Source organism: Ceratotherium simum, chromosome 14 (assembly GCF_057802395.1).
Source record: "Ceratotherium simum simum isolate JZ-2026a chromosome 14, ASM5780239v1, whole genome shotgun sequence".
NCBI classification, from domain to species: Eukaryota; Metazoa; Chordata; class Mammalia; order Perissodactyla; family Rhinocerotidae; genus Ceratotherium; species Ceratotherium simum.
In genome coordinates, this window is record NC_141913.1 from 25,295,405 (window position 1) to 25,319,654 (window position 24,250).

General features: G+C 39.3%; 1 protein-coding gene across 11 annotated transcripts in view; it reads left to right on the plus strand.

The window, feature by feature from the left end:
* The window catches only part of DTNA (dystrobrevin alpha), a 353,310-nt gene that overhangs the window by 193,344 nt on the left and 135,716 nt on the right, over positions 1 to 24,250 (plus strand). For 8 of the 11 annotated variants that reach the window (XM_087439129.1, XM_087439125.1, XM_087439119.1 and 5 more), the window contains exon 3: positions 18,648 to 18,767. The exons of 2 other annotated variants lie outside the window; for them this stretch is intronic. In XM_087439129.1, the coding sequence (XP_087295255.1) occupies positions 18,676 to 18,767 (92 nt within the window). In that variant the 5' untranslated portion in view covers positions 18,648 to 18,675. The remainder of the gene's footprint in view (positions 1 to 18,647; positions 18,768 to 24,250) is intronic. One more of the 11 variants, XM_087439123.1, reaches the window with a different exon arrangement.

Consider the following 24,250-nt stretch of genomic DNA (forward strand, 5'->3'; position numbering starts at 1 on the left):
GCAGGTTTTTGTGTGGATATAAATTTTCAACTCCTTCAGGTAAAAACCAAGGAGTGTGATTGCTGGGTCACCTGGTAAGAGTATGTTTAGTTTTATAAGAAACCCGCCAAACTGTCTTCCAAAGTGTCTCTACCATTTTGCATTCCCACCAGCAATGAATGAGACTTCCTGTTGTTCCACATCTCACTTTGGTGTTGTCAGTGTTCTGGATTTTGGCCATTCTAATAGGTGTGTAGTGGTATGTCATTGTTTTAACTTGCATTTCCCTAATGACATATGATGTGCACATCTTTTCCTATGCTTATTTGCCATTCGTATATCTTCTTTGGTGAGGTGTCTGTTTAGGTCATTGGCCCATATTTTAATCGGGTTGTTTGTTTCCTTATTGTTGAGTTTTGAGTTCTTTGTATATTTTGAATAACAGTCCTTTATCAGATATGTCTTTTGCAAATATTTTCTCCCAGTCTGTGGCTTGTCTTCTCATTCTCTTGATATTGTCTTTCACAGAGCAGAAGTTTTTAATTTTAATGAAGTCCAGCTTATCAATTATTTCTTTCATGGATCGTGTCTTTGGTGTTGTATTCACTATCTTAAAAATACCTACAAATTAAACAAATACATTTTAATCTTTAGCAAATATTTTTAAAAGAGAGAAGCAGGAGGAGGAGAGAGACGTGATACCTAATGTTAGGGAGCTGTGGAAAATGTGACCTCTCATCCACTGCTGTTGGGAGTATAAATTGATACTTTTTTTGCTGGAGGGTCAACCTGACAATGTGTAGCAGAGGCTCGAAAAATTATATACCCTTGGACTCAACAGTTCTACTACTAGGAAAATACCCTAAAAAACTAAATAGTCAAATGTATATACAGGGTTTTTCATTGTTGTGGTGTTTATAAGTGTAAACAAGGGCAGTCATTCTGGAAAAAAAAATCTTCTGAGAAATGTAACAAACACACCAGCTCATACTCGTGCTCCGATGGCTATGAAGCTGTAAGAAGTCATAGACATGGCTATCTGCTTATCTAATTGTTCCACTTCTTTACTCTTTTTTTTTTCAAGATTTTATTTATTTATTTTTTCCCCCCAAAGCCGCAGTAGATAGTTGTATGTCATAGCTGCACGTCCTTCTAGTTGCTGTATGTGGGACGTGGCCCCAGCATGGCCGGAGAAGCGGTGCATCGGTGCGCGCCCGGGATCCGAACCCGGGCCGCCAGCAGTGGAGCACGCGCACTTAACCGCTAAGCCACGGGGCCGGCCCCACTTCTTTACTCTTTAGATAGAACAGGTATAGGCAGCATGGTGTAGAGAACAGGTCTTGGCTCAAGTGTCAGAATACCTGGGTCCTGCTACAGACTAGCCAAGTTAATGTAAGTACACAAATGTAAGGCATTATTAAAATACTAATGTTAGAGAGTAGAAAAGTCTGTGACTCCCTTTATTCATCTCTATGCATTTGTCTTCACAACTGGTGTTGCAAATAAAAAGTTTCACATCAAATGGGAGAGAGAGGGTACGTTTTTATAATTTCACTGAAAGGAAGTACCAAATGGTAAAATCTGGAATGCCTTGACTTTGATAGAAAACAGTAAAATATTTTGAATATGATATACTTCCCAATTATTATTGTTTGAAATTTATTCAAAATAAATTTCTGCTCCTATAAGAATGGGCAGAGGATAATTGGTCTTGAATGTAACCTAGCACTTAGGTGTAGTCAAGAGGGCAGCGATCTAGAGCAGTGTTGTTCAATAGAACCTTCTGTGGTGCTGGAAATGTTCTATGTCTGCACTGTCCAATACAGTAACTACTAACCACATGAGGCTGTTGAGCACTCGAAATATGACTAGTGTGACCAAGGAACTGGATTTCTATTTTATTTAATACTAAGTAATTTAAATTTAAATAGCCAGGTGTGACATGCTGTATTATTGGACAGCACAGCTCTAGAATTAAGCACAACAAATAGGGTCTTTTATTTAATGGGGGGATCCATTTCTGCATCTCTGATGAATTGGGGTGACAGAGGACGAGAAGTGAATATTCTTTGCGAAATTTTCACTCAAAGAAATACCTATTGGGGCCGGACCGGTGGCGCAAGCGGTTAAGTGTGCGTGCTCTGCTTTGGCGGCCCAGGGTTCGCAGGTTCAAATCCCAGGCCTGCACAGACGCACCGCTTGTCAAAGCCATGCTGTGGCGGCGTCCCATATAAAGTGGAGGAAGATGGGCACGGATGTTAGCTCAGGGCCAACCTTCCTCACCAAAAGAAAAAAGGAGGAGGATTGGCATCAGAGGTTAGCTCAGGGCTGATCTTCCTCACAAAAAAAAAAAAAAAAAGAGGAGAAATACTAATCAAGGGGATCCTTTGATTCTGGTGACTGTAAGGCCAAGATTTTCCAGAGAAGTCTTGGTCTCAAATATTCTATAGCCTAGCTCACTTGAGAATTCTAATGTTTGTTCATTTTCTCATTTGTTAAAAAAAAAACACAAGTTGAATTTATATGTGTCAGTGTGTAAGAAAAATGAACTATTGTCCTTTATTCTCACACTACTACCACACTCACAACACTTCTGACACAAGAAGGATGGATTTTTCACATCAAGCAATTCTAACTAACTGCCTGGAGTTAGTGTCAGATCCCACAGGTTATGGGCTCAGCCTCACAAGAGTGCCCCCCGTCCCACTTCAGATGCCAATTCCAAGTCCAGGTTGTTACCTGTGATTCTGACCAACTGGCCGTAAATCAGAGGTTCCCAGGACCCCGTCCTCAGGTTCCATCGTTTGCTAGAACAGCTCACAGAACTCAGGGAAATACTTATGTTTACTGGTTTATTATACAGTAAAGGATACAGCTGAACAGCCAGATGAAGAGATAGATACATGGGGCGAGCTCTGGAAGGGTCCTGAGCACAGGCGCTTCTGTTCCTGTGGAGTTGGGATGCACCAACCTCCCGGCACATGGATGGTTCACCAACCCAGAAGCTGTCCAAACCGCATACTTCGGGAATTTTTATAGAGGCTTCATTATGTATGCACAATTGATCATTAACTCAATCTCCAGCTCCTCTCCCCTCCCTGGAGGATGGGGGTGGGGCCGAAAGTTTCAAGCTTCTAATCATGGCTTGATCTTTCTAGTGACTAGCCTACATCAAAAGCTATCCAAAAGACCACCGAGAGTCACCTCATTAAAACAAAAGACACTCCTATGACCTAGAAAATTCCAAAGGATTTAGGAGTTCTGTATAAAGAACTAGGGGCAAAGACCAAATATTACAATAAAAGATGCTCCTAGTCTTCTTATCATTTAGGAAATTACAAAGGTTTTAGGAGCTCTGTGCCAGGAACTAGGGGCAGAGACTAATATATGTGTTTTCTGTTATTTCACAGTCAAACACTGTACTTGACGTTGAAAAGATAATGCCAGTCCAGAGTCCCTAGATTCAGAGTTTCCTTGGAATATGCTTGGGAGTCACATGATACAGAACAGATATTATAGAGGAGGAGTGAGAAAATGCTTCGAAGAGAAGGAAGCACTGGGATAAACTTTAAAAATAGTGAGCGTTAGGGCCGGCCCCATGGCTTAGCGGTTAAGTGCACGCGCTCCTCTACCGGCGGCCCGGGTTCGGATCCCGGGCGCGCACCGACGCACCGCCTCTCCGGCCATGCTGAGGCCATGTCCCACGTACAGCAACTAGAAGGATGCGCAACTATGACATACAACTATCTACTGGGGAAAAAAAAGGAGGAGGATTGGCAATAGATGTTAGCTCAGAGCCAGTCTTCCTCAGCAAAAAGAGGAGGATTAGCATGGATGTTAGCTCAGGGCTGATCTTCCTCACAAAAAAAAAAAAATAGTGAGCATTACATAGGAGGCTGGGGAAAGGAGGATCTGTAGAAAGGGAACAGTATGACATAATCAGGGAGAGATGAGAATCAGAAATCTCTAGAAATGTAAGTTAGTCATAAAATGTAAGTTAGTCATGGTGGTTAGAACTCAAAAAGCATTCAGGGACCAGATCATCATCACCATCATCACATCATCATCGTGATCACAATAACCACCTTCTGGTCACTTGGCATTAGGCCAAGCATTTTTCATGCATTATTTTATTTAATTCCTGCCATAACCTATGAAACAAATATTGTCCTTATTTATTGATGAGAAAACTGCACTGCCAATAATTGCCAAGCTGGAATGTCAGGCCAGAGGCAGCCCTGCTGCGTCTCCGCTTCTGTTCAGCGTTCTCATATAGTGTTCTCATATCTCTTCTATGGAATTTAAACTGCTTTATCCTGAAGACTCTGGGAAGCCAGATGAGGAAATTCATTTTGGCAACAATGTAGAAAATAGACTAGAGGGAAGCCACACTAGGTGGATGGAAATAAGTGAAGAAGTTAATGCTACAATCCAGAACAAGGATGAGGGAGGTTCCGAGCAAAGGGAACGAGAGGAGAATTTGAAAAGGAGTCAATTTGAGAGGTGTTTTGTCAGTTGTCTGTCTTTACGATGTCAGGTAGAGAACATCCGACTTATTTTTGTAATCCTCTCTGAAAATTGTCAATTACTGCATGAAGCACTAGAGCACAATTATTGTGGCCGAGGAAACAGCACATCTTATAATATGCAAGTTTTCCTAACAAGACCAAGCTGCACAAATCATTGTATTGGAAGAAAGTGCCACCACATCATCTGTGTTCTTGAAATGTGTGGTGCATCACAGTAATGTTTGGGGATGTGACATAAATGAGGTGGGAACTTTATGAAATTTTCCCTTTCATTAAAATCTTAACTTTTTTTTGATATTGAAAAACAGTAATTATTTTCTTTCCAACATACAAGAATTTTAAATATATATAATTAGAGCTCATTTATAAAGATCAAAAACAGTTGCCTTTATCATTGTGGAAGCAGACTTCTAACTGAATTTCCGATTTGAGTACATTTTTATTCCCCTGCCTTTGCCCCATTTAGGTGGATTTTATTTATCTCTTGGCAGTTTACCCAGGTTCATTTATGGGTTGGAAGATTATAAAAGCTGTGAGTTCCAACATCGGGGTCTCCACTGTTTTTCGAGAAGTTACTTTTGATTCTTCCAAAGTCTTATGATCACTGCGGTTGGAGAAGAGTGTTAGGAAAATGCAGGAAAAAAGGTAGAAGAGGTGGAGCATTGTCTTGACAATAAAGAGCTGAAAGGAGGAGAGGGTATTGCCTGAAGCCGATGGGCAGTGGCCTGGCTGTAGGGAGGACTTTGGCAGTAACTGCCAGCCAATGGGGGTGAGGAGGGGATAGCAGCCATCTGAGCAATGTGCTGACCATGTAATTCTTTCTTTCTTTCTTCCTTCCTTCTCTTCTTCCTTCCCTCCTTCCTTCCTTCCTTCCTTTCGTGAGGAAGATCAGCCCTGAGCTAACATCCACGCCAATCCTCCTCTTTTTGCTGAGGAAGACCGGCCCTGAGCTAACATCTATTGCCAATCCTCCTCCTTTTTTTATCCCCTTTTCTCCCCAAAGCCCCAGTAGATAGTTGTACGTGGGACACCGCCTCAGCATGGCCGGACAAGCGGTGTGTCGGTGCGCGCCCGGGATCCGAACCCGGGCTGCTAGTAGCAGAGCGCGCACACTTAACCACTAAGCCACGGGCGGGCCCCTGACCATGTAATTCTTTCCAGTATGTTGGATGACAATGGGAAACCCAACGTCTGGGAGGACACGCAGGAGCACATTGCATGAGAGTTCTGTGAGTTCGCTGATGTAATGAAATAGAACACTTTCTCAGTGCCGGACACTGTTCTAAGTGCTTTGTGTTTAACTCATTTAAATGTAAGTTAATGAATTCTCACTTAGAGAACACTTTCTAGCACATAAAAATCACTGAATATATTTAAGTAGTTATTATCTCTCTGTTAATCCTCACAACAACTCCATGAGCCAGGTACTTTTATCGTTTATCATCTTTATTTTACGGATGAAGAAATTAAGGCCAAAGGGGTTAAGTAATCTCCCCAAGGGCATACAGTTAATGAGAGAGAGCTGTAGTTAGTGGGGCTCAGCTACTAGGCCATCCTGCCTACTCTTAGTCTATGTGGAGTCTATTATATGTAAAAAGATAATACTTGTAAGGTACCTGACATAGTAAATTCTTAAAGATGTCAGCAATTATTATTATGTAATAAGATTTAGAAGATGCTCTGGTATTTATGTCATTCTACACAACGCTGCTCAGAAATAGTAAGATTTTCAGGGCAGCTCTGGATTTTTCTTATGTAAGTTGAGTAAAGCTTTATTTACAAGCATGCACATTATAAATTGGAAGAACCCTCTTTCTACCCAAATACTATCAATCAGTGTTGATAGTTGAAGTTTTCACCTCAAAGAATGTGCCTGATAGAAGCGTTCCATAGACACATCTACTTCGTAGCTCTGACCTTTTGACAGAGAATGACTGCTGCTAATGGTACTAATGAGGGCAAGTGAAATCCCCATCCACGCTTGATATTTGAATAATGCGTCAATTTGTTCATTGCCTTCTTGCTAGGAATTAAATGCTCTGACATTTGCCTAACCTAATGGAGCTAGTAAGAGGCTGGCAGCCAGGAAGGGGAATCAGGACAGAGGCTGGAAAGGTGTAGTCATAAGGGGATGGATTAGTAACAGAGTCCTCAAGATCACATGGGTGGTTCCAGGCCGAACCCAACCAGGCCCCAGAACAAAGTCAAGTACAAACTTAGGTTCTGATCTCTTTTCCTTATAATATGGGTTAGTTGGGGGTAGGTGGATTGCCATCCTCTGTGCAGAAAGAATTTTATGGAAAATTAAGTGACTTGAAATCTAACTGAAGTCAGAATGTCAACAGATGCAGAATTAAAGACACTTAAACATGATAGATACAGGCAGTGCAAAAGCAACAGCTCTGTTGTGCTGGAATTCCTGGAGACAATGATACTGCTGTGGGTGGTACATGATGGATGAGCAACACACGAGGCAGAGGAGGTTTGAGGACGGCGTGGCTCAGGAAGGCAGAAATGTGAGGACTCAAGAGGAATTCAGGAGACTGCAGAAGAGAGAGGGCTAGGTAAAGCCTCAAGCTGGGTGACGGCAATTACCTAGTCCCTCCTATAGCTCCCTTTGTCGTTATCTGTGACCTCAGAGTGTTTTAGCTAATGATGTCATTGGGCAAGTAAACTACTCCAGTCAGAGGAAAAGGAAGGAGATCAGCAGACCTCCCACTGCTCTGCTACTAAGGAAGGGCAGGCTGGGGGCATGGGTGGGGAAATCTCTAGACATTTATCCTGTTATGTCACTCTCACCTCACATGGGTACTTCTCCATGAGCTTAAATGGTGATAGTTTCTCTCAACTAGTAGGGATTATGTTGATCATGTTAGTGATTCATGGGGTCTCCACAGTACTCTCTGCAAATGTTATGTGTAGTTTATCATCTGGAGAAGTAACAAGCTTTTAACCATAACAACTAACAAGGTATTGTGATTTACTGTTTGCAAAGTATTTCAATTGCGTTATATTTGAATCTCCTAACAATCCTGCAAGGGAGATGACATCATCATTCTTTTTTTAAGGATGAAGAAAATCAAGCTCAATGAATTTCTTGGAGGCCCTGGGTTAGCAAGCAAAGTGTAGATTTTAACCTACTGATTACTAATGCATGCCACTTCACTCAAAGCCCCTCTCACCTTTAAAAGTAAAAATCTCCTCAGTGATAGCTATTTGCCTTTAGAAAATTGCTCTTACAAATAAAGAGCTCTTGCATTTATTCAGATTATTCCGATTAAATCCTCATTTTTGTTAATATTTTCAAGGTAGTTTATGTACACAGTAAGTATTTAATAAGTGTTACCTGCCTGATTATTGTCTCTTTGTACTGCTCAAAAGAAATCATTCTGATTCTCACACACCTGATGAAAAGATTGTTTATTCTGGAATAGAAAAGAATAGTCAGCAATTACAATTCCCAAAGTGGAAAACTAATGTGAAAAAAAAATGTGAAGCAATTCTTTTTAACTTAAGAAAATAGTCGAGTCGGGCCGGCCCCGTGGCTTAGCGGTTAACTGCGCATGCTCCGCTGCTGGCGGCCCGGGTTCGATCCTGGGCGCGCACCGACGCACCACTTCTCCGGCCATGCTGAGGCCGCGTCCCACATACAGCAACTAGAAGGACGTGCAACTATGACATACAACTATCTACTGGGGCTTTGGGGGAAAAAATAAATAAATAAAATTATTTAAAAAAAGAAAAAGAAAATAGTCGAGGGGGCCGGCCCGGTGGCGCAAGCTGTTAAGTGCACGCAATCCACTGCGGCGGCCCAGGGTTCGCCGGTTTGGATCCCGGGCGTGCACCGACACACTGCTTGTCAAACCATGCTGTGGCGGCGTCCCATATAAAATGGAGGAAGATGGGCATGGGTGTTAGCCCAGGGCCAGTCTTCCTCAGCAAAAAAAGAGGAGGATTGGCAGATGTTAGCACAGGGCTGATCTTCCTCACAAAAAAAAAAAAAGAAAATAGTCGAATCTCAAATATCTAAATGAGCAGATTTAAAATAACTCAAATGGCCAAAACCAAAAGGCAACAAGGCAGATGCTTTATGTCTATGAAAAACTAATAAAAGGAAATTATTATGAGCCCCAAACTACTCCCTCCCATATTCATGCAACAACCAGACAATATACAATTTTATCTTGCTGATGCAATGCCCTGCTATATTCCTAGGTGTGTGTTTTGCCTTCGTATTACACATCATCTGTCTTCTTTACAACCCTCCTCTACCCAACACTGTCCATGAGTTTAGCCATCTTTCTTGTCTACCAGCGAAATCAGAAATACTCTTCCCCTGGCTAACTCTTTGTGAGAACCAATGATTCAAGTCAGAGGAGAAACTAAGTCAGAGCAGATGATCGTCAGCAACAGGTTTTTCCAACTTAACTAAACTAAAGTTCTTTGCTTCAGTGAGTATTGTTGCTATTTGGTCTTCCTTCTGCTTCTACTTTTCCTTAAAATTAAACCGTAAAAAAGCCATTCTGAATTGCAACATTTATTACCTTTGGTATTTAAAATTGTATTAAAATAATCCTTTGGATTTAAATGTTCTCTTCTGACAGTAATGCTAAAATCCAAGACTCTTTTTTTGTGTGTGTGTGAGGAAGATCAGCCCTGAGCTAACATCCATGCCAATCCTCTTCTTTTTGCTGAGAAAGACCAGCCCTGAGCTAACATCTATTGCCCATCCTCCTCCTTTTATTTTTTTTTTCCCTTTTTCTCCCCCAAACCCCGATAGATAGTTGTATGTCATAGTTGCACACCCTTCTAGTTGCTGTATGTGGGACGCCGCCTCACATGGCCGGACAAGCGGTGTGTCGGTGCACGCCCGGGATCCGAACCCAAGTCGCCAGTAGCGGAGTGCACTCACTTAACTGCTAAGCCACAGGGCCAGCCCCCAAGACTCTTGTTTAAGATTAAGGTTAGGCAAGAAAATATTAAAATGGAGGAGAGCTTTTCTTACCAGCTATTAAATATATTATAAAGCTATAATTATAATTAAATTGAACTATAATTAAAGAGGGTGTTGATATAGACAGAACCCTGAAGTATAAACAAATACTAGCATATGTCTTAATATATGCTACAGGAGGCAGTACATATCAATAGGGAAGATTATTATTATTATTCAGTAAGTCGTATAGGGAAGGAAAAGGTCTTCATTCATACTACAAAATAAATCCCAGCTAGATTAGACTTAAATACTTATAATAACTCAAACTATAAGAATTATTAAAAAAAATAGAGGAATTTTAAAAACAGCTTTATTGAGACATAATTGACAATAAATTACACTGTTTAAAGTGTACAGATTAACACATTTTGACATAATGTGCATATCCTTTAAACTGTCTCTAGAATCAAGATAGTGAACATTGCCATCATCCCAGAAGTTTCCTTATGTCCCTTGACAATGCCACCTACCTGCCCCTCCCCCACTCCCAAGCAACCATAGATCTGCTTTTGGTCACTATAGATTCATTTACATTTTCTAGAGTTTTATATTTGGAATCATAGAGTATATACTCTTTTTTCTTTCACTCAGTGTAATTATTTTCAGATTCAACCATATTGCTGCATGTATCAATATTTTCATTGCTTTGTTTATTTATTGTTTATTCATTCTTCTGTTGATGGGCATTGGGATTGTTTCCAGTTTTTGATTATTACAAATAAAGCCACTATGAACATTCATGTCAAAATCTTTAAATGGATATATATTTTCTTTCCTTTTGAGTAAATTCCTAGAGGAATTCTAAATAATCTGTGAAAGGAAAGGGTTTTATAAGTATAAAAATGAAGGTTCATAATGGAAAAAAGTTCTATTTGACAACATTAACATTTTAAACTTCTGCACATCAAAAAATGTCATTAACAAAATTACAGGTTAAATGATAGTCAAGGAAAATATATAAGTAGTAGCTAGTGATGGTAAGAACTTGCTATAGGCAAGGCATTGAAACCTGTCTGTCTGATGTATCAGTTAATCCCCACAACAGTCCTAAAAGGTGGACACTGTTACCCCAATTGAAGGCAGTGCAGAACTTAACCAATGTTCTGTGCTGCCTCCCCCTGTGGAGACAGAGCATATGTTATATGCAGATGGTATACTTGTCAGGGAAAGTTCAATATCCTAACGTGGAAAAGTATATGCTTTTAAACATAATAAAAATAATTCATAAAATGTATATGTCTGATACATGTATGTAAAATAATAGGTCAATAACCTTTATATATAAAGAACTTGTGCCAAATATGTAGGAAAATACTAAGACAGATAAAATGGGAAAGGGACCTAAATAGATAGTTCACAATCAAGTGAAAGTAAAAAACATATTAAAAATATTAAACCACTTTATAATCAAAGAAATTAAAAATAAAACAATGCTGTAATACCTTTCAAATTAGCAAATATTTTTAGATATTTTGTTGTTGGGTTGTTACGTTTTATTTTAATAGTGGTAATAGGTAATATTAGTGAGGTTGGAAGCCATTCTCTTGCTTTATTGGTGGAAGTATAAATTAATACAATAATTCTGGAAAGCAATTTGATGGTATCAGTAAGTATCAATGACTTTGAAAATAATTACACCCTTTAATAAAAATTTCACTTTTGGAAAAACTTAAGAAATGTGAAATGGATACAAAGATATATGTACAGACATCTTTCTTTTTTAGCATTATTTATAGCAGTGAAAACTTGGGAACAGCCAAATATCTTACAAGAGGAAAATAAATAACTAAAGTCATTCCATAGCTGAGAAATCCTACGCAGCTATCAAAGGGATGTTTTTCAAGCTGTATCATAAACTATTGGTAGGAGTGGAAATTACTGCAAATTTTCTGGAGAGCAGTTTGTAAATATTTTTAATTGACTTAAAATGCTTATGAGCATTGACCTAGTAACTCTACTTTTAGGACTATCTAAAATGGAAATACTTTTATACAAAAATTTATAAACAAGGGTATTAATCACAATATTATTTAAAATAATATATTTTTAAAACAACTAAATGCCCACCAATGGATAAATTAAATTATTTAATAAATTTAACAAATTATTTTATAAATTAAATTATGGTACATTCATATGATAGAAACCTTTTAAAACGTAATAAAAGTGTTTAGTGAGAGAGAATATACTTTTTTTTTTTTTAGAATTTTATTTTATTTTATTATTTTGTGTGTGTGTGTGTGTAAGGAAGATCAGCCCTGAGCTAACATCCATGCCAATCCTCCTCTTTTTGCTGAGGAAGACCGGCTCTGAGCTAACATCTATTGCCAGGCCTCCTGCTTTTTTCCCCCAAAGCCCCAGTAGATAGTTGCATGTCATAGTTGCACATCCTTCTAGTTGCTGTACGTGGGACACGGCCTCAGCATGGCCGGAGAAGCGGTGCGTCAGTGCGCGCCCGGGATCCAAACCTGGGCCACCAGCAGCGGATCATATGCAATTAACTGCTAAGCCATGGGGCTGGCCTGAGAATATACTTTTTATAAAATACCATCTACCATCAAATCCTGATATTGAAATTAAAAAGTGGAGAAAGATAGAAAGAAGGAAGGAAAGCAAAATGTTAGTGATGATTAATCTATGGTAATAGATTAATTTTTCTGTCTTTACTTTCCTGTGTTTTCTAAATTTTCTTCAGTGATATGTACTTCTTTTGCAATGGTGTGACATAAATTAAGTGAGAGAAGCAGAATTAGAAATTGAATGCTCAATGTGAATGCAGCTATGTATGGAAAAGAGGCAAGAAGGATGTCAACCAAAACATTAATAGTATGGTTTTTATTTTCTTTTGTACAATTTTTGGAATTTTTCTATATAGTAAGGAAGCAGGGCAAAAATTATTTTGTGAAAGAGAAGGAAAAAACAAGGCCCTCTTTTTAATTTGTGTAAAGTAATACATGAGAACAGAAGGGGATTATAATAGGCTCCTCCTGCTGCCAGAGAGAGAAATACCTCTCCAACCAGCATAAAAGGAGGAATCAGCTGATGTAAATAAAAGAGCCCAGGAACCCCTGGCTTCAAACTTGTTTAGATCCGGAGACACAGAGGACATCCCCAAACCTCTATCTTTCCCACTTTCTAGACTCTGCTTGTTTCTGCTTAGCTTTATTCCCAGTTAGTCCTACTCAACCAGCACAACCAGATCTTGTGTCTCTTACAAGGACTTTCAAAGCTGTGAGTAAGATGGCTGCCAGCAGCACGCAAATCACATACCATCCCCTTCACATCCCCAGCAGGGAGTTTTTCTTAGTAACTCAAACAAGATCCCAGCAAGTAAATGGCAAAGGCTGGCTTGAGTTGTGTGCACAGCCCTGAATGGTCACAGTGGCCAAGGAGATGAGGTATTCTGACCCTCAGGCCTGGTTCAGTTGTCCACCTCTATATCTGAAAGGAAACAAAGTCAGCCCCACAGCAATCACATGGAATAGATTACAAGAGAAGTTACAGGAGAAAAGGAGGAAAGGAAATACTGGAAGGACAGATGTCAGTGACAGAAACTAATAGGTACAATGCCAGACATTTGACAAAATTACCTCATCAGTCCTTGTAGAATTACATAAGATAAATTTCTTGAAATTTCAAAGAAGGAAATGGAAGGTAAGAAGAATTTATTTGCCCAAGAACATGCAGGTAGCACATGGCAGTGAGGAGATTTGAACTAAGGTATGTCTAACACCATAGCCAAACCCCCGCTCCAAAATGTTTGTCTTTCTGAAGCTCCTTTGGCTGCTTCATCCACAATCAAGGGACAGAGAGAGACATTCTGTGTTTCTGTGTGTGACAAATGACAAAGGGGGCAAAGAAAAGTTTTAATACCTTCTGAATTATACATCTAGTTGACCAGTTGATTCTATCTCCCCTAAGAACACTGCTTTGAGAAAAGCTAACAAAGAAAATAATATGTCAGAGCATGTGCCTTAGGTAAAATGTTGGATATTTTCCATACATTAAAATTGGACGTAGGATTCAAACACATTAAAAGAATTTCACCCTCAAGTTTCTAAGCTTTTTTGAAGAAGGTCGGGCACATTCCATATTTGGCATCCAAAGAGTATTTTCATCAGCATACTAGGTACTCTCAAAGATATAGCAGTAAACATAATCTAAATTTGGACTCAAAGAAGACAGGAGATGGGAAATTCAAGGTGGAAAGACAAAAATGGCAACCTGGAATAATAGTCTTTGTAGGTCTGGCAGGTCCCCAACCAAAGCAGACAATATAAAGGAACCTAAGTTTATACCTGCTGAGGATTTACTCTACCTAGTGATTAAACCTCCAGGACACACTGGATACGTTAAGTAGAGCTTTAAGATCTCAGAGTTTGTTTCCTTAACCGTCTTGTTTCCTGTCCTTGGTTCTGCATGAAAAAATTCATCTGCCCCATCCAAGAAATAATTCCAAAAATAAATGTAGGCATTTGCTTAAACCAGGACATTATGTCCCCAGTTTTCTTTCCAAAGCCTACAGGGTGTACAAGTTGCTCTTGAAGTCTGTCTACAAGTACAGCCAATACAAGTTCTACATTTGCTCCAGCTGAGTGTCTGTATTTGGCAAAGCTGCACCTTGTAGATAATGCCCAGGAAGGAACTGCTGGATGAGTAATTTGTAGTAAGAAGTACTAACAAACTCTTGGGACTTATTTAACACAATCTATTTAGTTCTTCATTCAGGAGAAGTAAAATTCCATGCGTTGAGTAATGTATGTAAAAGTGCTTTGAACTTTAAGCATTAAAGCAATACACCATTGCTGGGGACTCTGACATGAGAAGGACAATCCTGTACCCTGGTCAGTCTGGAGCTAATTCCTTTCAGAGCCATAGAGCGTGAGAAGTATTGCCTTATGGCCCCTTGTGCCCTTCTTGGCAAAACTCAGAAAGCATGACAATGTAGGAAGAACACAGACCTTGGAGTCAGATTTAGGTTCAAATATAATTTCGACGCAATAATGAGCTCTGGGATCTCTCTGAGTCCACAGGTCCTCATTCGGATAATCCAGTTGTCAGCTGAGATTTCCTAGCCTCTTGGGAAGTAAGATAAAGTTGCTGTGAACCAATGTGAAAGTCTAAACCCTTCCCACAACCTTTGGGAATTCTTGGGGATTACTGTCCCTTAACCTATTATTCCTCTGGCTTCAATATTATACAAGCTATATTCTCTTCTCTCTCTTTATCAGATTGCAAGTGAAACTCTGCCCCCCTCACCAGCATCCACCAAAGAATTCACTCACACTGTCATGTCTAGTAACTTCACTGAAGGTTTGAGGTTAGCAAAGACTGGTAGGAATGGGAGGGAGGACCACACAGCTTTTTCATCTCTCTGGCAACCTCTATCTTCTCCTCCTGTTTTTCACTCCCCACAGATGCCTCCTGATTGTTTCTTAGGAACTACAAATATTTTCCCTCTTGCTATGCAGAGAAATTTAGCTCTCTTCTGTTCTTGTTCCAAACTTTCATACTCAAATATATCAAGATGCTAGCAGAACAAAGCATCTCCCAATGGCCTCCTCAGAAGACAGTCAAGGTTATAAATAAAAAAAGGAAGTTTTCCATTATCTTTTAAAAATAGTGACAATAATACCTATCTTGCTCCTTTCCAAGTTTTGTTTGAAATTTAGATATAAGGGATGTAAAATACTTTGCACGTAATGCATAATAAATGATGATTATGATGATGATGATTCTGTATTAGGTAGCCATTGTTCGCAGTAACCATACTTCCTTGGGTCTCACCACAAGTATCATTAATTATTTTAATGTCTTTCTCCCCCATAAGACTGTAAGTTCCCTGAGGGCAGAAACTATTTCTGTCTTGTTTACCACTGTGTCACGAATGCCTCATACTGTGTCGGGCCCACATATTTAATTCTTCATTGCATTAATGAATAGATGAATGAATAAACCGAGAGATGTTAGGTATGGAGGGTTTTTCTCTTTCTTTAGAGTTAGTGACTTTATAGGAAGAAGAAGTGACAGGGCAGGTGAGGGATGGTGAAGGCACGTAGGAGGTTCTCGGAATGTTGTGAGCTTCTAAGAGTTTGGAAAGACTAGCAGATCCTCAATTTCTTCATTCACTCCTTGTTTCTCTGCATTTTCTGCTCTCCCCACCATATTAGTCTCCTACCTATTCCTATTGGGTTTATCAGTCGCCCTGAAGATGAAAAAAGACAGTAGAATATTTTTTCGCCTGCCTCCACATTGTCTCACTAACACAAACCATGATTATTAGGTTTTTAGACTAGTCCAGGAAAACTTATCTTACCCATAATTAATTTTAAATAGTTGGGGGTTTTTTCCCTAATATTTTTCCATGGCAGATAATTTGCTTTTGAGCTACCAAAATAATCTAATAATCTAACTTTAATGTTACAGCATTTCCTGAACATGAAAATGTGCTCTGTGCTATAAAGAATCTTGTAAATTAACTTTAGGAATATAACTCATTCCTGTACTGTCAAGTTGCCTATATATGCAGTGACAGCGTATTACAAAGCAAAGACACTAGATTTACAGTCACCCACCTCTGTGGGCCTCTATTTTCATTTGAAAATGAGTCTGGGCTAAAGAAATGGATTTCAAACAGTAGTAAGGGATGGGAGCCTGAGTGGGCTGGGTTCTGCCCTCCTCCCCCTACCAGAGCAACTGCCTGATTATCTGTTTTAGATGCCTGGATCCAGTTGAAGAATTAATTGGAAGCAAAGATTCCACGGCAAAAATAAAAATCAGCAAGCTGGGGAAGAGACTCTTGTATAATCCAAAGTAAAGAAAATTAAATAGCCCAGCAAATATTTTCTGAGTCTAAAGTGCTGTTAGTAGGATCATCAGATAAAATGCAGGATGTGCAGTTAAATTTCACTGTCAGATAAATAAGTAATAATTTTTTAGTATAAGTATGTCCTATGCAATATTTGAGACGTACTTACACTAAAAAATTTTTTTATTTGCTAAATCTCTGGCAACCTTACATGCTAGGAGCTTTGAGAATGGAGGGTGAGCATCAGATACCAAGAAAAGCAAAAAAACATTATAAATTAAGTTGAAATTTTCTGCTGTTGATTTTCTTTTATTATTATTGTTATTATTAATTAGTATGGCTCTTGAAAATTTATTGCATTATTTCATTGCCTTGCCTCATGTTGCAACACACTATCATTCCACTTGCCAGCCAGAAGAGGCAGCTCCTCCTGGGCCTTTTTTTTTTTCAGTGAGGAAGATTAGCCCTGAGCTAACATCTGTTGCCAATTCTCCTCTTTTTGCTGAGGATGATTGGCCGTGGGCTAACATCTGTGCCAATCTTCCTCTACTTTATATGTGGGACGCTTGCCACAGCATGGCGGTGCATAGGTTCATGCCGGGGATCGGAACCTGCCAATCCCGGGCCGCCAAAGTGGATCGCACAAACTTAATCACTACGCCACCCGGCCATGGGCCTAACTTTTAAAGGGATCGGTTCACACAAGGCCACTGAAGGAGAAACTAGCCACTTCCTCACCTTTATCTCTGCCTTCTTTTATTATATCATGCAGGATCCTCACTCCACCCCACCCCTGAAGACTACTTCTGATGACTTTACTACTTCTGGAATTTGTTTCTCAATTAAAAATTGAAATCAGTGAGAATATGGTATTCAATATACAGAATTTAACTTTACAGCAAATATACCTAGCCAGCATCTATGCCATGGAGTTGGAAATTCTGGTTCAATGCCCTGCACATGGGGAGTGCTCATAAACACTAGTGACGTAGTACTGTAGTCATGCCTTCAGGTTGGCTGTTAACACTGATAAAAGTTGTAATTACAAGAGAGCAAAACCTCATTAAATTCTAAAATGTTACTTTCCCTAATTAGTATTTGCACACTGCACATATGTGTGCATACACTATTTATCATTTGTTTCCATGTGTTAGAGATTTCATTTATAAAATCTATAGGAGAATCTTTTCAAATAAATTATATGTGAGCCATAATTAATATGAATACATCCACCCAGGCAAAACTATTTAAGATGTACATTTCCCATTGGTTTTATAATAAAGCAGTTGTCACCAAATGGGGAATTGAATTGCTTTCCATAGCCATTGTGTCATGGGTCTTAAAATAGGAGAAGAACGAAAGATTGTACAGATAAAATTGAACCCTAGATTCTAAAACCATTAGGCTGGACTTAGAGAAGATGGAGTCAGCTTTATAAGGGTAAAAATCTCAGTACTCTGTAATTTTTGGCTTCATTTAAATGCTTTAAACTTCTTAGGATTAAAAGACATTTGCCCACATACTCTTGGGCTATTCAAAATTGTGCATTTAAAATAAGAGTGACATTATGAATCTTTGAAAAATTTTCATAGTACATTTTAGCCAAAAACATAATGCATCCACCAAGTTGTTTGAGTACAGGTCCTGTTTGAAAATAGTGATGGAAAATTCAGTAGTGAATTTTGAAAAATTAAAAATACCCTATCTGGTTCTAGAAATGACAGAATCTGAGGAATAATTCTCTTCTTTTTCCTCATATACTTTAATCTTCCTAGTTTGCCAAACATCCTTAGTTTTGTCAAGAAGGGCTAAGGTGCCACAAGGCAATACATTTCATCTTCTTTGGTTCGGGAAGAAATTAGCTCCATTCAAAGTTGAGGAGTAGTAAAAATTAATTTGTATTCATTTTTGAACAGCGGCATAGTGAAAATATTAATATTTGAAGGATATTTGGCTTCTTTGAAAATGTTCAGAGTTATCCAAAATTGACCATCCTGCTTACCTCAATCAGGACTGTATATTTTTGATGTATGTAAAGACTATCTTAATCATCAAAGAAAGAACTAACTAACATTTGTTAGGGAGATGGAGTCAAATTATACCTATGAATGTTATCTAAATTCACATCCACAAACATCATACAGTTTAAAATGTAAAACAATAAATATCTGTGCAAAATTATTTTGTGAAATGATCATGAAACTTCACTTAAGTGAAATCTTAATTATTTCTTCTAAGGTAGTCTGTTCTTCTTCACCACATCTCCCCATCTCTTAAAAATATATTTGAAGCTCTAAGAGTAAAAGTGAACAATTTCTCTCATTTTATTTCTAAGGAGTTTCTTAGCGACAACTGAGCCATCCATGTCATCATGGTCCTCCCTCTTACAGGATGTACAACCAAGGGCTGCTGAGAGAGAGGAGGCCTCCCGGTTCTTGGGAACAGCTCTCTATCTGTAAGTTCCACTACCGGCCCTTCTAGGTCACATTTCCTAAGCTTTTTAGTCTCTCCCCATCTCCACTTCATCCTGTGTGTTTACTGTCAGATGAATATTCTGTAATTACTGCTTGAATTATTTAAAGCCTGTGCACAGAGATCTTCCTTCTTTCTGCTCCTTCTTTCCTCCTCTGTGAAGTGTAAGCCACCCGAATGGCCTGCAGTCAGTGTAATCTTCCCTGATGTCATTCATTCTAGGCACTAGTGCTACTAATGAACATCATTGAGACGGTGCCTGTCTTTGTGAAACTGACAGTCTTATGAGTGAAACAGACACCAAAAACAACTTCATAAAGTATTTTATGACTATAATTGTGATAGCTGTAATAAAAGTAAATTATGAGGGCATTATGAAAGCTAGAGTATATTAGAGAAATAGAAAAGGCTGCCCTGGGGTAGTGATGCTAATGGGAGCTGGCCAGGTTTGGGGCTGAGGGGGTTAGGATATGCACGGTGAGGAGAAAAGAGACAATTCCAGGCAAAGGAATCAGCAGAAGGGAAGGCCCTGGGGCCTGTGTGACTGCAGTGCAGTAAGTGAACTGAGAGATATGGGCCTAGGATGAACCTACAGGACCTAGGATGAGCCAGGACCTACAAAGCCATTTTAAGGATTTTGGACTTTAAATTAAAGGCAATGGGAAGTCTATCCTGCTTTTACTTGCTATTCTCCAAAATGCTTCTTAGTTTACCGCAGAGACCATTAGACGCAACGGGCTTCTAAATGAGCTCACGTAGTCACAAGCTGCTCTAACAGAAGCACAACATCTAAACCAAGATAGGCACATACCATACATGCTCGGCTAGTGAGGAGACTACCCCAAGACCTCAGAAATTAAACAACCTAGTGTGTCGACTTCTTTCAAAACAAAGGCGTCCACGTTGGCTGTTTGCCATTCAAAACATATGGTTTACTAAAAATCCCGATTACCAAGTAAACCAGGCTGAGCCTGGATACCTTTTTGAGGTTGGTATAGCCCCTCTCTCTCCTGTTGCCTCTTGCTACTCCTTGGCCTCTTCGTTCTCTCCTTCTGTCTGCTGTCCTGATCTGGGAATCCCTTCCCTCTACTGTCAAGAGGCTACTGTGTCCATAAGAGGAGAGCATTTGACAGTAAGCAATGTTGATCTAATAGTAATGCCCCTTTCCCATACTGCTTATATCTAGAGTTTTGTGCATAGTTAACAGTCTTGGAAGGGTCCTGGTTCTGAGAGCCCAGAGCTGTGAGCAGCACGTTAATGGAGGATTAGTGCAGAATGCTGTGCTAGAGAAAGTTTCTGAGATCATGTCGCAAATAACTCTTGACAAGTTTTGCAGAGAAAGGCTACGAAACTAGCTTGGACTTTTTAAACTACAAAACACCTGACTCTGATTCTGCATGATTAGGACATAGGCAGGCTCTATATTAAAAATAAAAACATTTGTCATACTCTAAATGACATATTTAAAAACTGAAAGTGACCATTATTTTCTTCTTTTTGTTTGGAGATGAGAGGTCCAGTTCTCTTTCTACTTTTCACCATCACAAACAGTCTTCCCTCTATACACCTTCATAAAATGTTGGCATAATCCTAAAGTTTGGATGAACAAAGGCACATCAAACTTTAAAAAGCTGTGTCATTTCAAGGTCTCATTAGCTTGGCTGCTTTGCAGACTATTAATGGACCTTAGAGGACAATAACTCAAGTTTAAAACATTTTCAGGCATATGATGCCACAGGGCAATGACTTGCTTGCTTGAAAGGACTTCTGTGGACCCTTGTGATAAAGACAAAGGCTTGTGAACTCCAAGGTTCTCATTCTTCATCCCCCCCATCCCCAACACTGCATAGTCATTTCTTGATAAGAGTTCTCTAGAGAGCTTTTACAGTAGAGGGGCTAGCTCAAAGAAATAGATTTGGAAATCAGAATAGACAGAAAGTGGCTTTGACTTGTGAAGGCAATATTATATACTGAAACATCTAACCAGGACCCAAGAAATTTAAATTCTATTGTTGGCTTTGCTGCTTCACTGTGCAGCCTTGGACCTATCACTTGACTTCTGAGGGTCATTGTTCTCACCAAGTGACACCACAAAGTTGAGAAACAGTAGTACAGACACATATCACAAATGGGAAAGTAATAATGAGGAACTTCTTGGTCTGACTTCTTTATTTACGCACCATTTTTGTTTGCCCCTGAAATTTTATGCAGGCTCTGGCTTTTGTTTGAGGTGGCCTGACGTTATGTAACTGTGTAAGAGGCAAGACTGATTCATTTTTTATGCCTAATAATGTAACAGCTCACAGCTGGAAGGGAACATCTCTGAGATGGATTTCTACACTATGTGAGCTCAAAGGATACTGTTGGTCCCATATAGTAAACTTCCTAAATCCCAGAAGCCGTTTCAACAGCTTTTGGAGTTTTTTTAAAGAAAGGTTTTTAGTAGTTATTTCTCTCAGTGTCTACTCATTTCCAGGTAGTAGTTTAGACTCATTAAATCTTTGAAGTCACTAACGGGCTATTAAATGCATCACCGCTCTGGTGCACTGAATGACAGTGAAATGGTGCACGCTGGTCTGTGTGCCCAGCGCCGCCAGGAAATGGCTTGAGTACCCCTTGGCCAAAGCCTTTGTTAAAAAAGAACTGCTTGTTCTGTCTGGGACACCGAGCCTCCTGCTTATTACCCTTTGCTCTGTTCTCACGAGGTTCAGGGACACTTGTTTCCATAAACGCGGACACTGACGCATGAATCGGGAACACTTGTTTTCAGCAGTCACAGATTCACAGAGAGGATGCACAGTGATGCATCACAAGAGTGGCTTTTACAATCTCAAAACTATATCCACAGTGGTGTTAATGCTATTTGGCTAACAATGTTTTATTCAAGTTCTGTAGTTCTTCCTTTGCATCGCTGTGACTGTTTCTAGTGGGGTGTCTGTGCAGTGGGGGTAGTTTGAAGTATGAGCATCATGAGTCAGAGAAGCACAGTGTGTGTGTATGTGTGTGTGTGTTTTATTTATTCCATTTACAAACATTAACTTGGGAAATTATGATTTGAAAATTACCTTAGTTTTTTGGCTCTCTGAGCAGGTCTGTTTTCTACAGAATTGTATTGTATATCCCTTTGTCCTTTATATTATGGTAAGAATAACATAACATCATAAAGGGATGTGATCTTTTAATTGGGTTAGTATCATTCATTGTGGTACTGGCTTTTGGGGATCATAAAGTTCCCAGTAGCAGGCACCTCATTTCCACACCCTTTGGTTAGCTGGCTACTTTTATGATTCAGAATATTATATCTATTATAAGCAGGGGCAGATGATTTTGGTTATGTGGGAGACTGGGGTTCCAATCATTCTTCTATTGTGATAGTCAGATGTGTGATCTCATATTTTAATAATCTGAAAATATTCTTTACTATACTTACCTCTATTAAATTTGACCATATTAATTAAACAGTCAGAGCTAATTAAATGTATTGATGTAGATGGGATCAGAGTATAGCCTGATTAATTCTAATCAGGAAACCCCTGAGATTGAAAGGGCTTGTGCCAAGGGATTCCACCACTAACCCTTTGAAGTGGAATATTCCTAGAGTTTAGTTGACATAGTGACTCCTGTACGAGCCATGGAGATGTGTTCAAGAATTACTGAGGGGCAAAGTACTCAAATTTGAGTTTGTGTTTTATGATAGTATTTAGCAGATGCTCAATAAATGTTGGTCAAACATATATGGCAGTAGAATGAAGAGAATAAAAGCTGGAAATGAAAGTCAGGCTGATCTAGGTTTAAATTCAGCTCTTTAAAATCTCTAAGCCTCACTTTCCTCATCTTTAAAAAGGGAGACACCACCAGATCAGAGGATTAAGTAAAACCATGAAAATTAGGAATTAACACAGTAGGTCTCAATAAATAGATAGGTGGTATTTAGGAGCTAGTAGAGTCTAAGTTGGAATAGGGAGGGCATGCAGCATGATGGCTAAGTACACAGCCTCTGGAGAGACTTCTGAAGTGCAAATCCTGGTTCTGTGGCTACCAGCAGTGTGACCTTGTTGAGGTTTCTTAAGCTTTCTCAGTTGTATTAGTTTCCTATTGCTGCTATAACAAATTATCACAAATTTAGTGGCTTAAAACAACACAAATTTATTATCTTACAGTTCTGGAAGTCCAGAAGTCCAAGATGGGTCTGACTGTGTTAAAATCGAGGTGTAAGCAGGGTTGCTTTCCTTCTGGAAGTTCTAGAGGAGAATCCATTTACTTGCCTTTTCCAGGTTCTAGAGGCTGCCTGAATTCCTTGGTTTGTGGGCCTTTCCTTCATCTTCAAAGTCTCTCTGTTTTTCTTGTAAGGACTCATAATTACGTTGGGCCCACCCAGATACTTCAGGATAATCTCCCCATCTCAAGATCCTTAACTTAATCACATCTGCAAAATCCCTTTTGCCAGGTAAGGTAACATATTCACAAATTCTGGGGATTAGGACATGTGCATCCTTGGGGTGCCATTCTTCTATCTACCTTATCAGCCTTGGTTTTCTCATCTATACAACAGGGTAGTATAATATGACCTGTCTCAGAGTTAAGATAAGAAAGAAATAGGATAATTCACGTAAAATGCTTAGTTCAGAGCCTACCCACATATGGTAAGCACTTAATAAATGTTGACTATGATTGTTATTATTATCAATGAATGAATCTTAGTCCCTTCCTGCTACATAATCCAGGCATTCATGCCTCTGCCTCAACAAGATGATTCAGAGAGCCTGCTTGATTCAAGACTGAAAAAGAAGGCAGGTTCCCACTGGCTATTCTTCCCCCCTCAAATTCTTGGCAGCCACCAACTTAGAGCCATGGCTCTCTCAAGAAACAGAGATTTCTTCCAGTCATTGCTTAATTTCAGACAAATTCTCTTCAATGGAAAGGGCATAACTAAGAGCCTTATAATTCACAGAAACAGATCCAGAGGCAAAAAATAAGGGCTGTCTCTGTTTCTTCTCTTTCCATTCTGTACTCCTGTCAGAAGTCTAAGCCTGTCTAAGACTGCCAGTCAACCCTCGTCTCAGGGAAAGAACCACGGTGTGCAAAACACCATTGTTTACTGCCGGGGATCTTGCAGCCATAACTTTTGGCTGCTCATACGCTCTGCCTGTTTCTTTTCCATGTGGCCCATTTAATTTTGGCATGTGTATTCATTAAGCCCGTATACGTGGCTGTGCTTTTATTGGATAGCAATCATCAGAGTCCCTACGATGTCACTGCTGTTTTCTGAGTTGTTTTATATTATATTAGCCTGAGATATTCTCCACTGAGACAATTTGATGGGGAAAGGAAAAAATAGCATGATATTAATTAATTTAATATTTAACTACGGGCTAGCTTCTATTCCACTCTCTACTGACACATTAAACTAGATTGACAAGTTGTTAAATATAGGTTCCCTTAAGTTCTCATTTTAAATGAAAACAA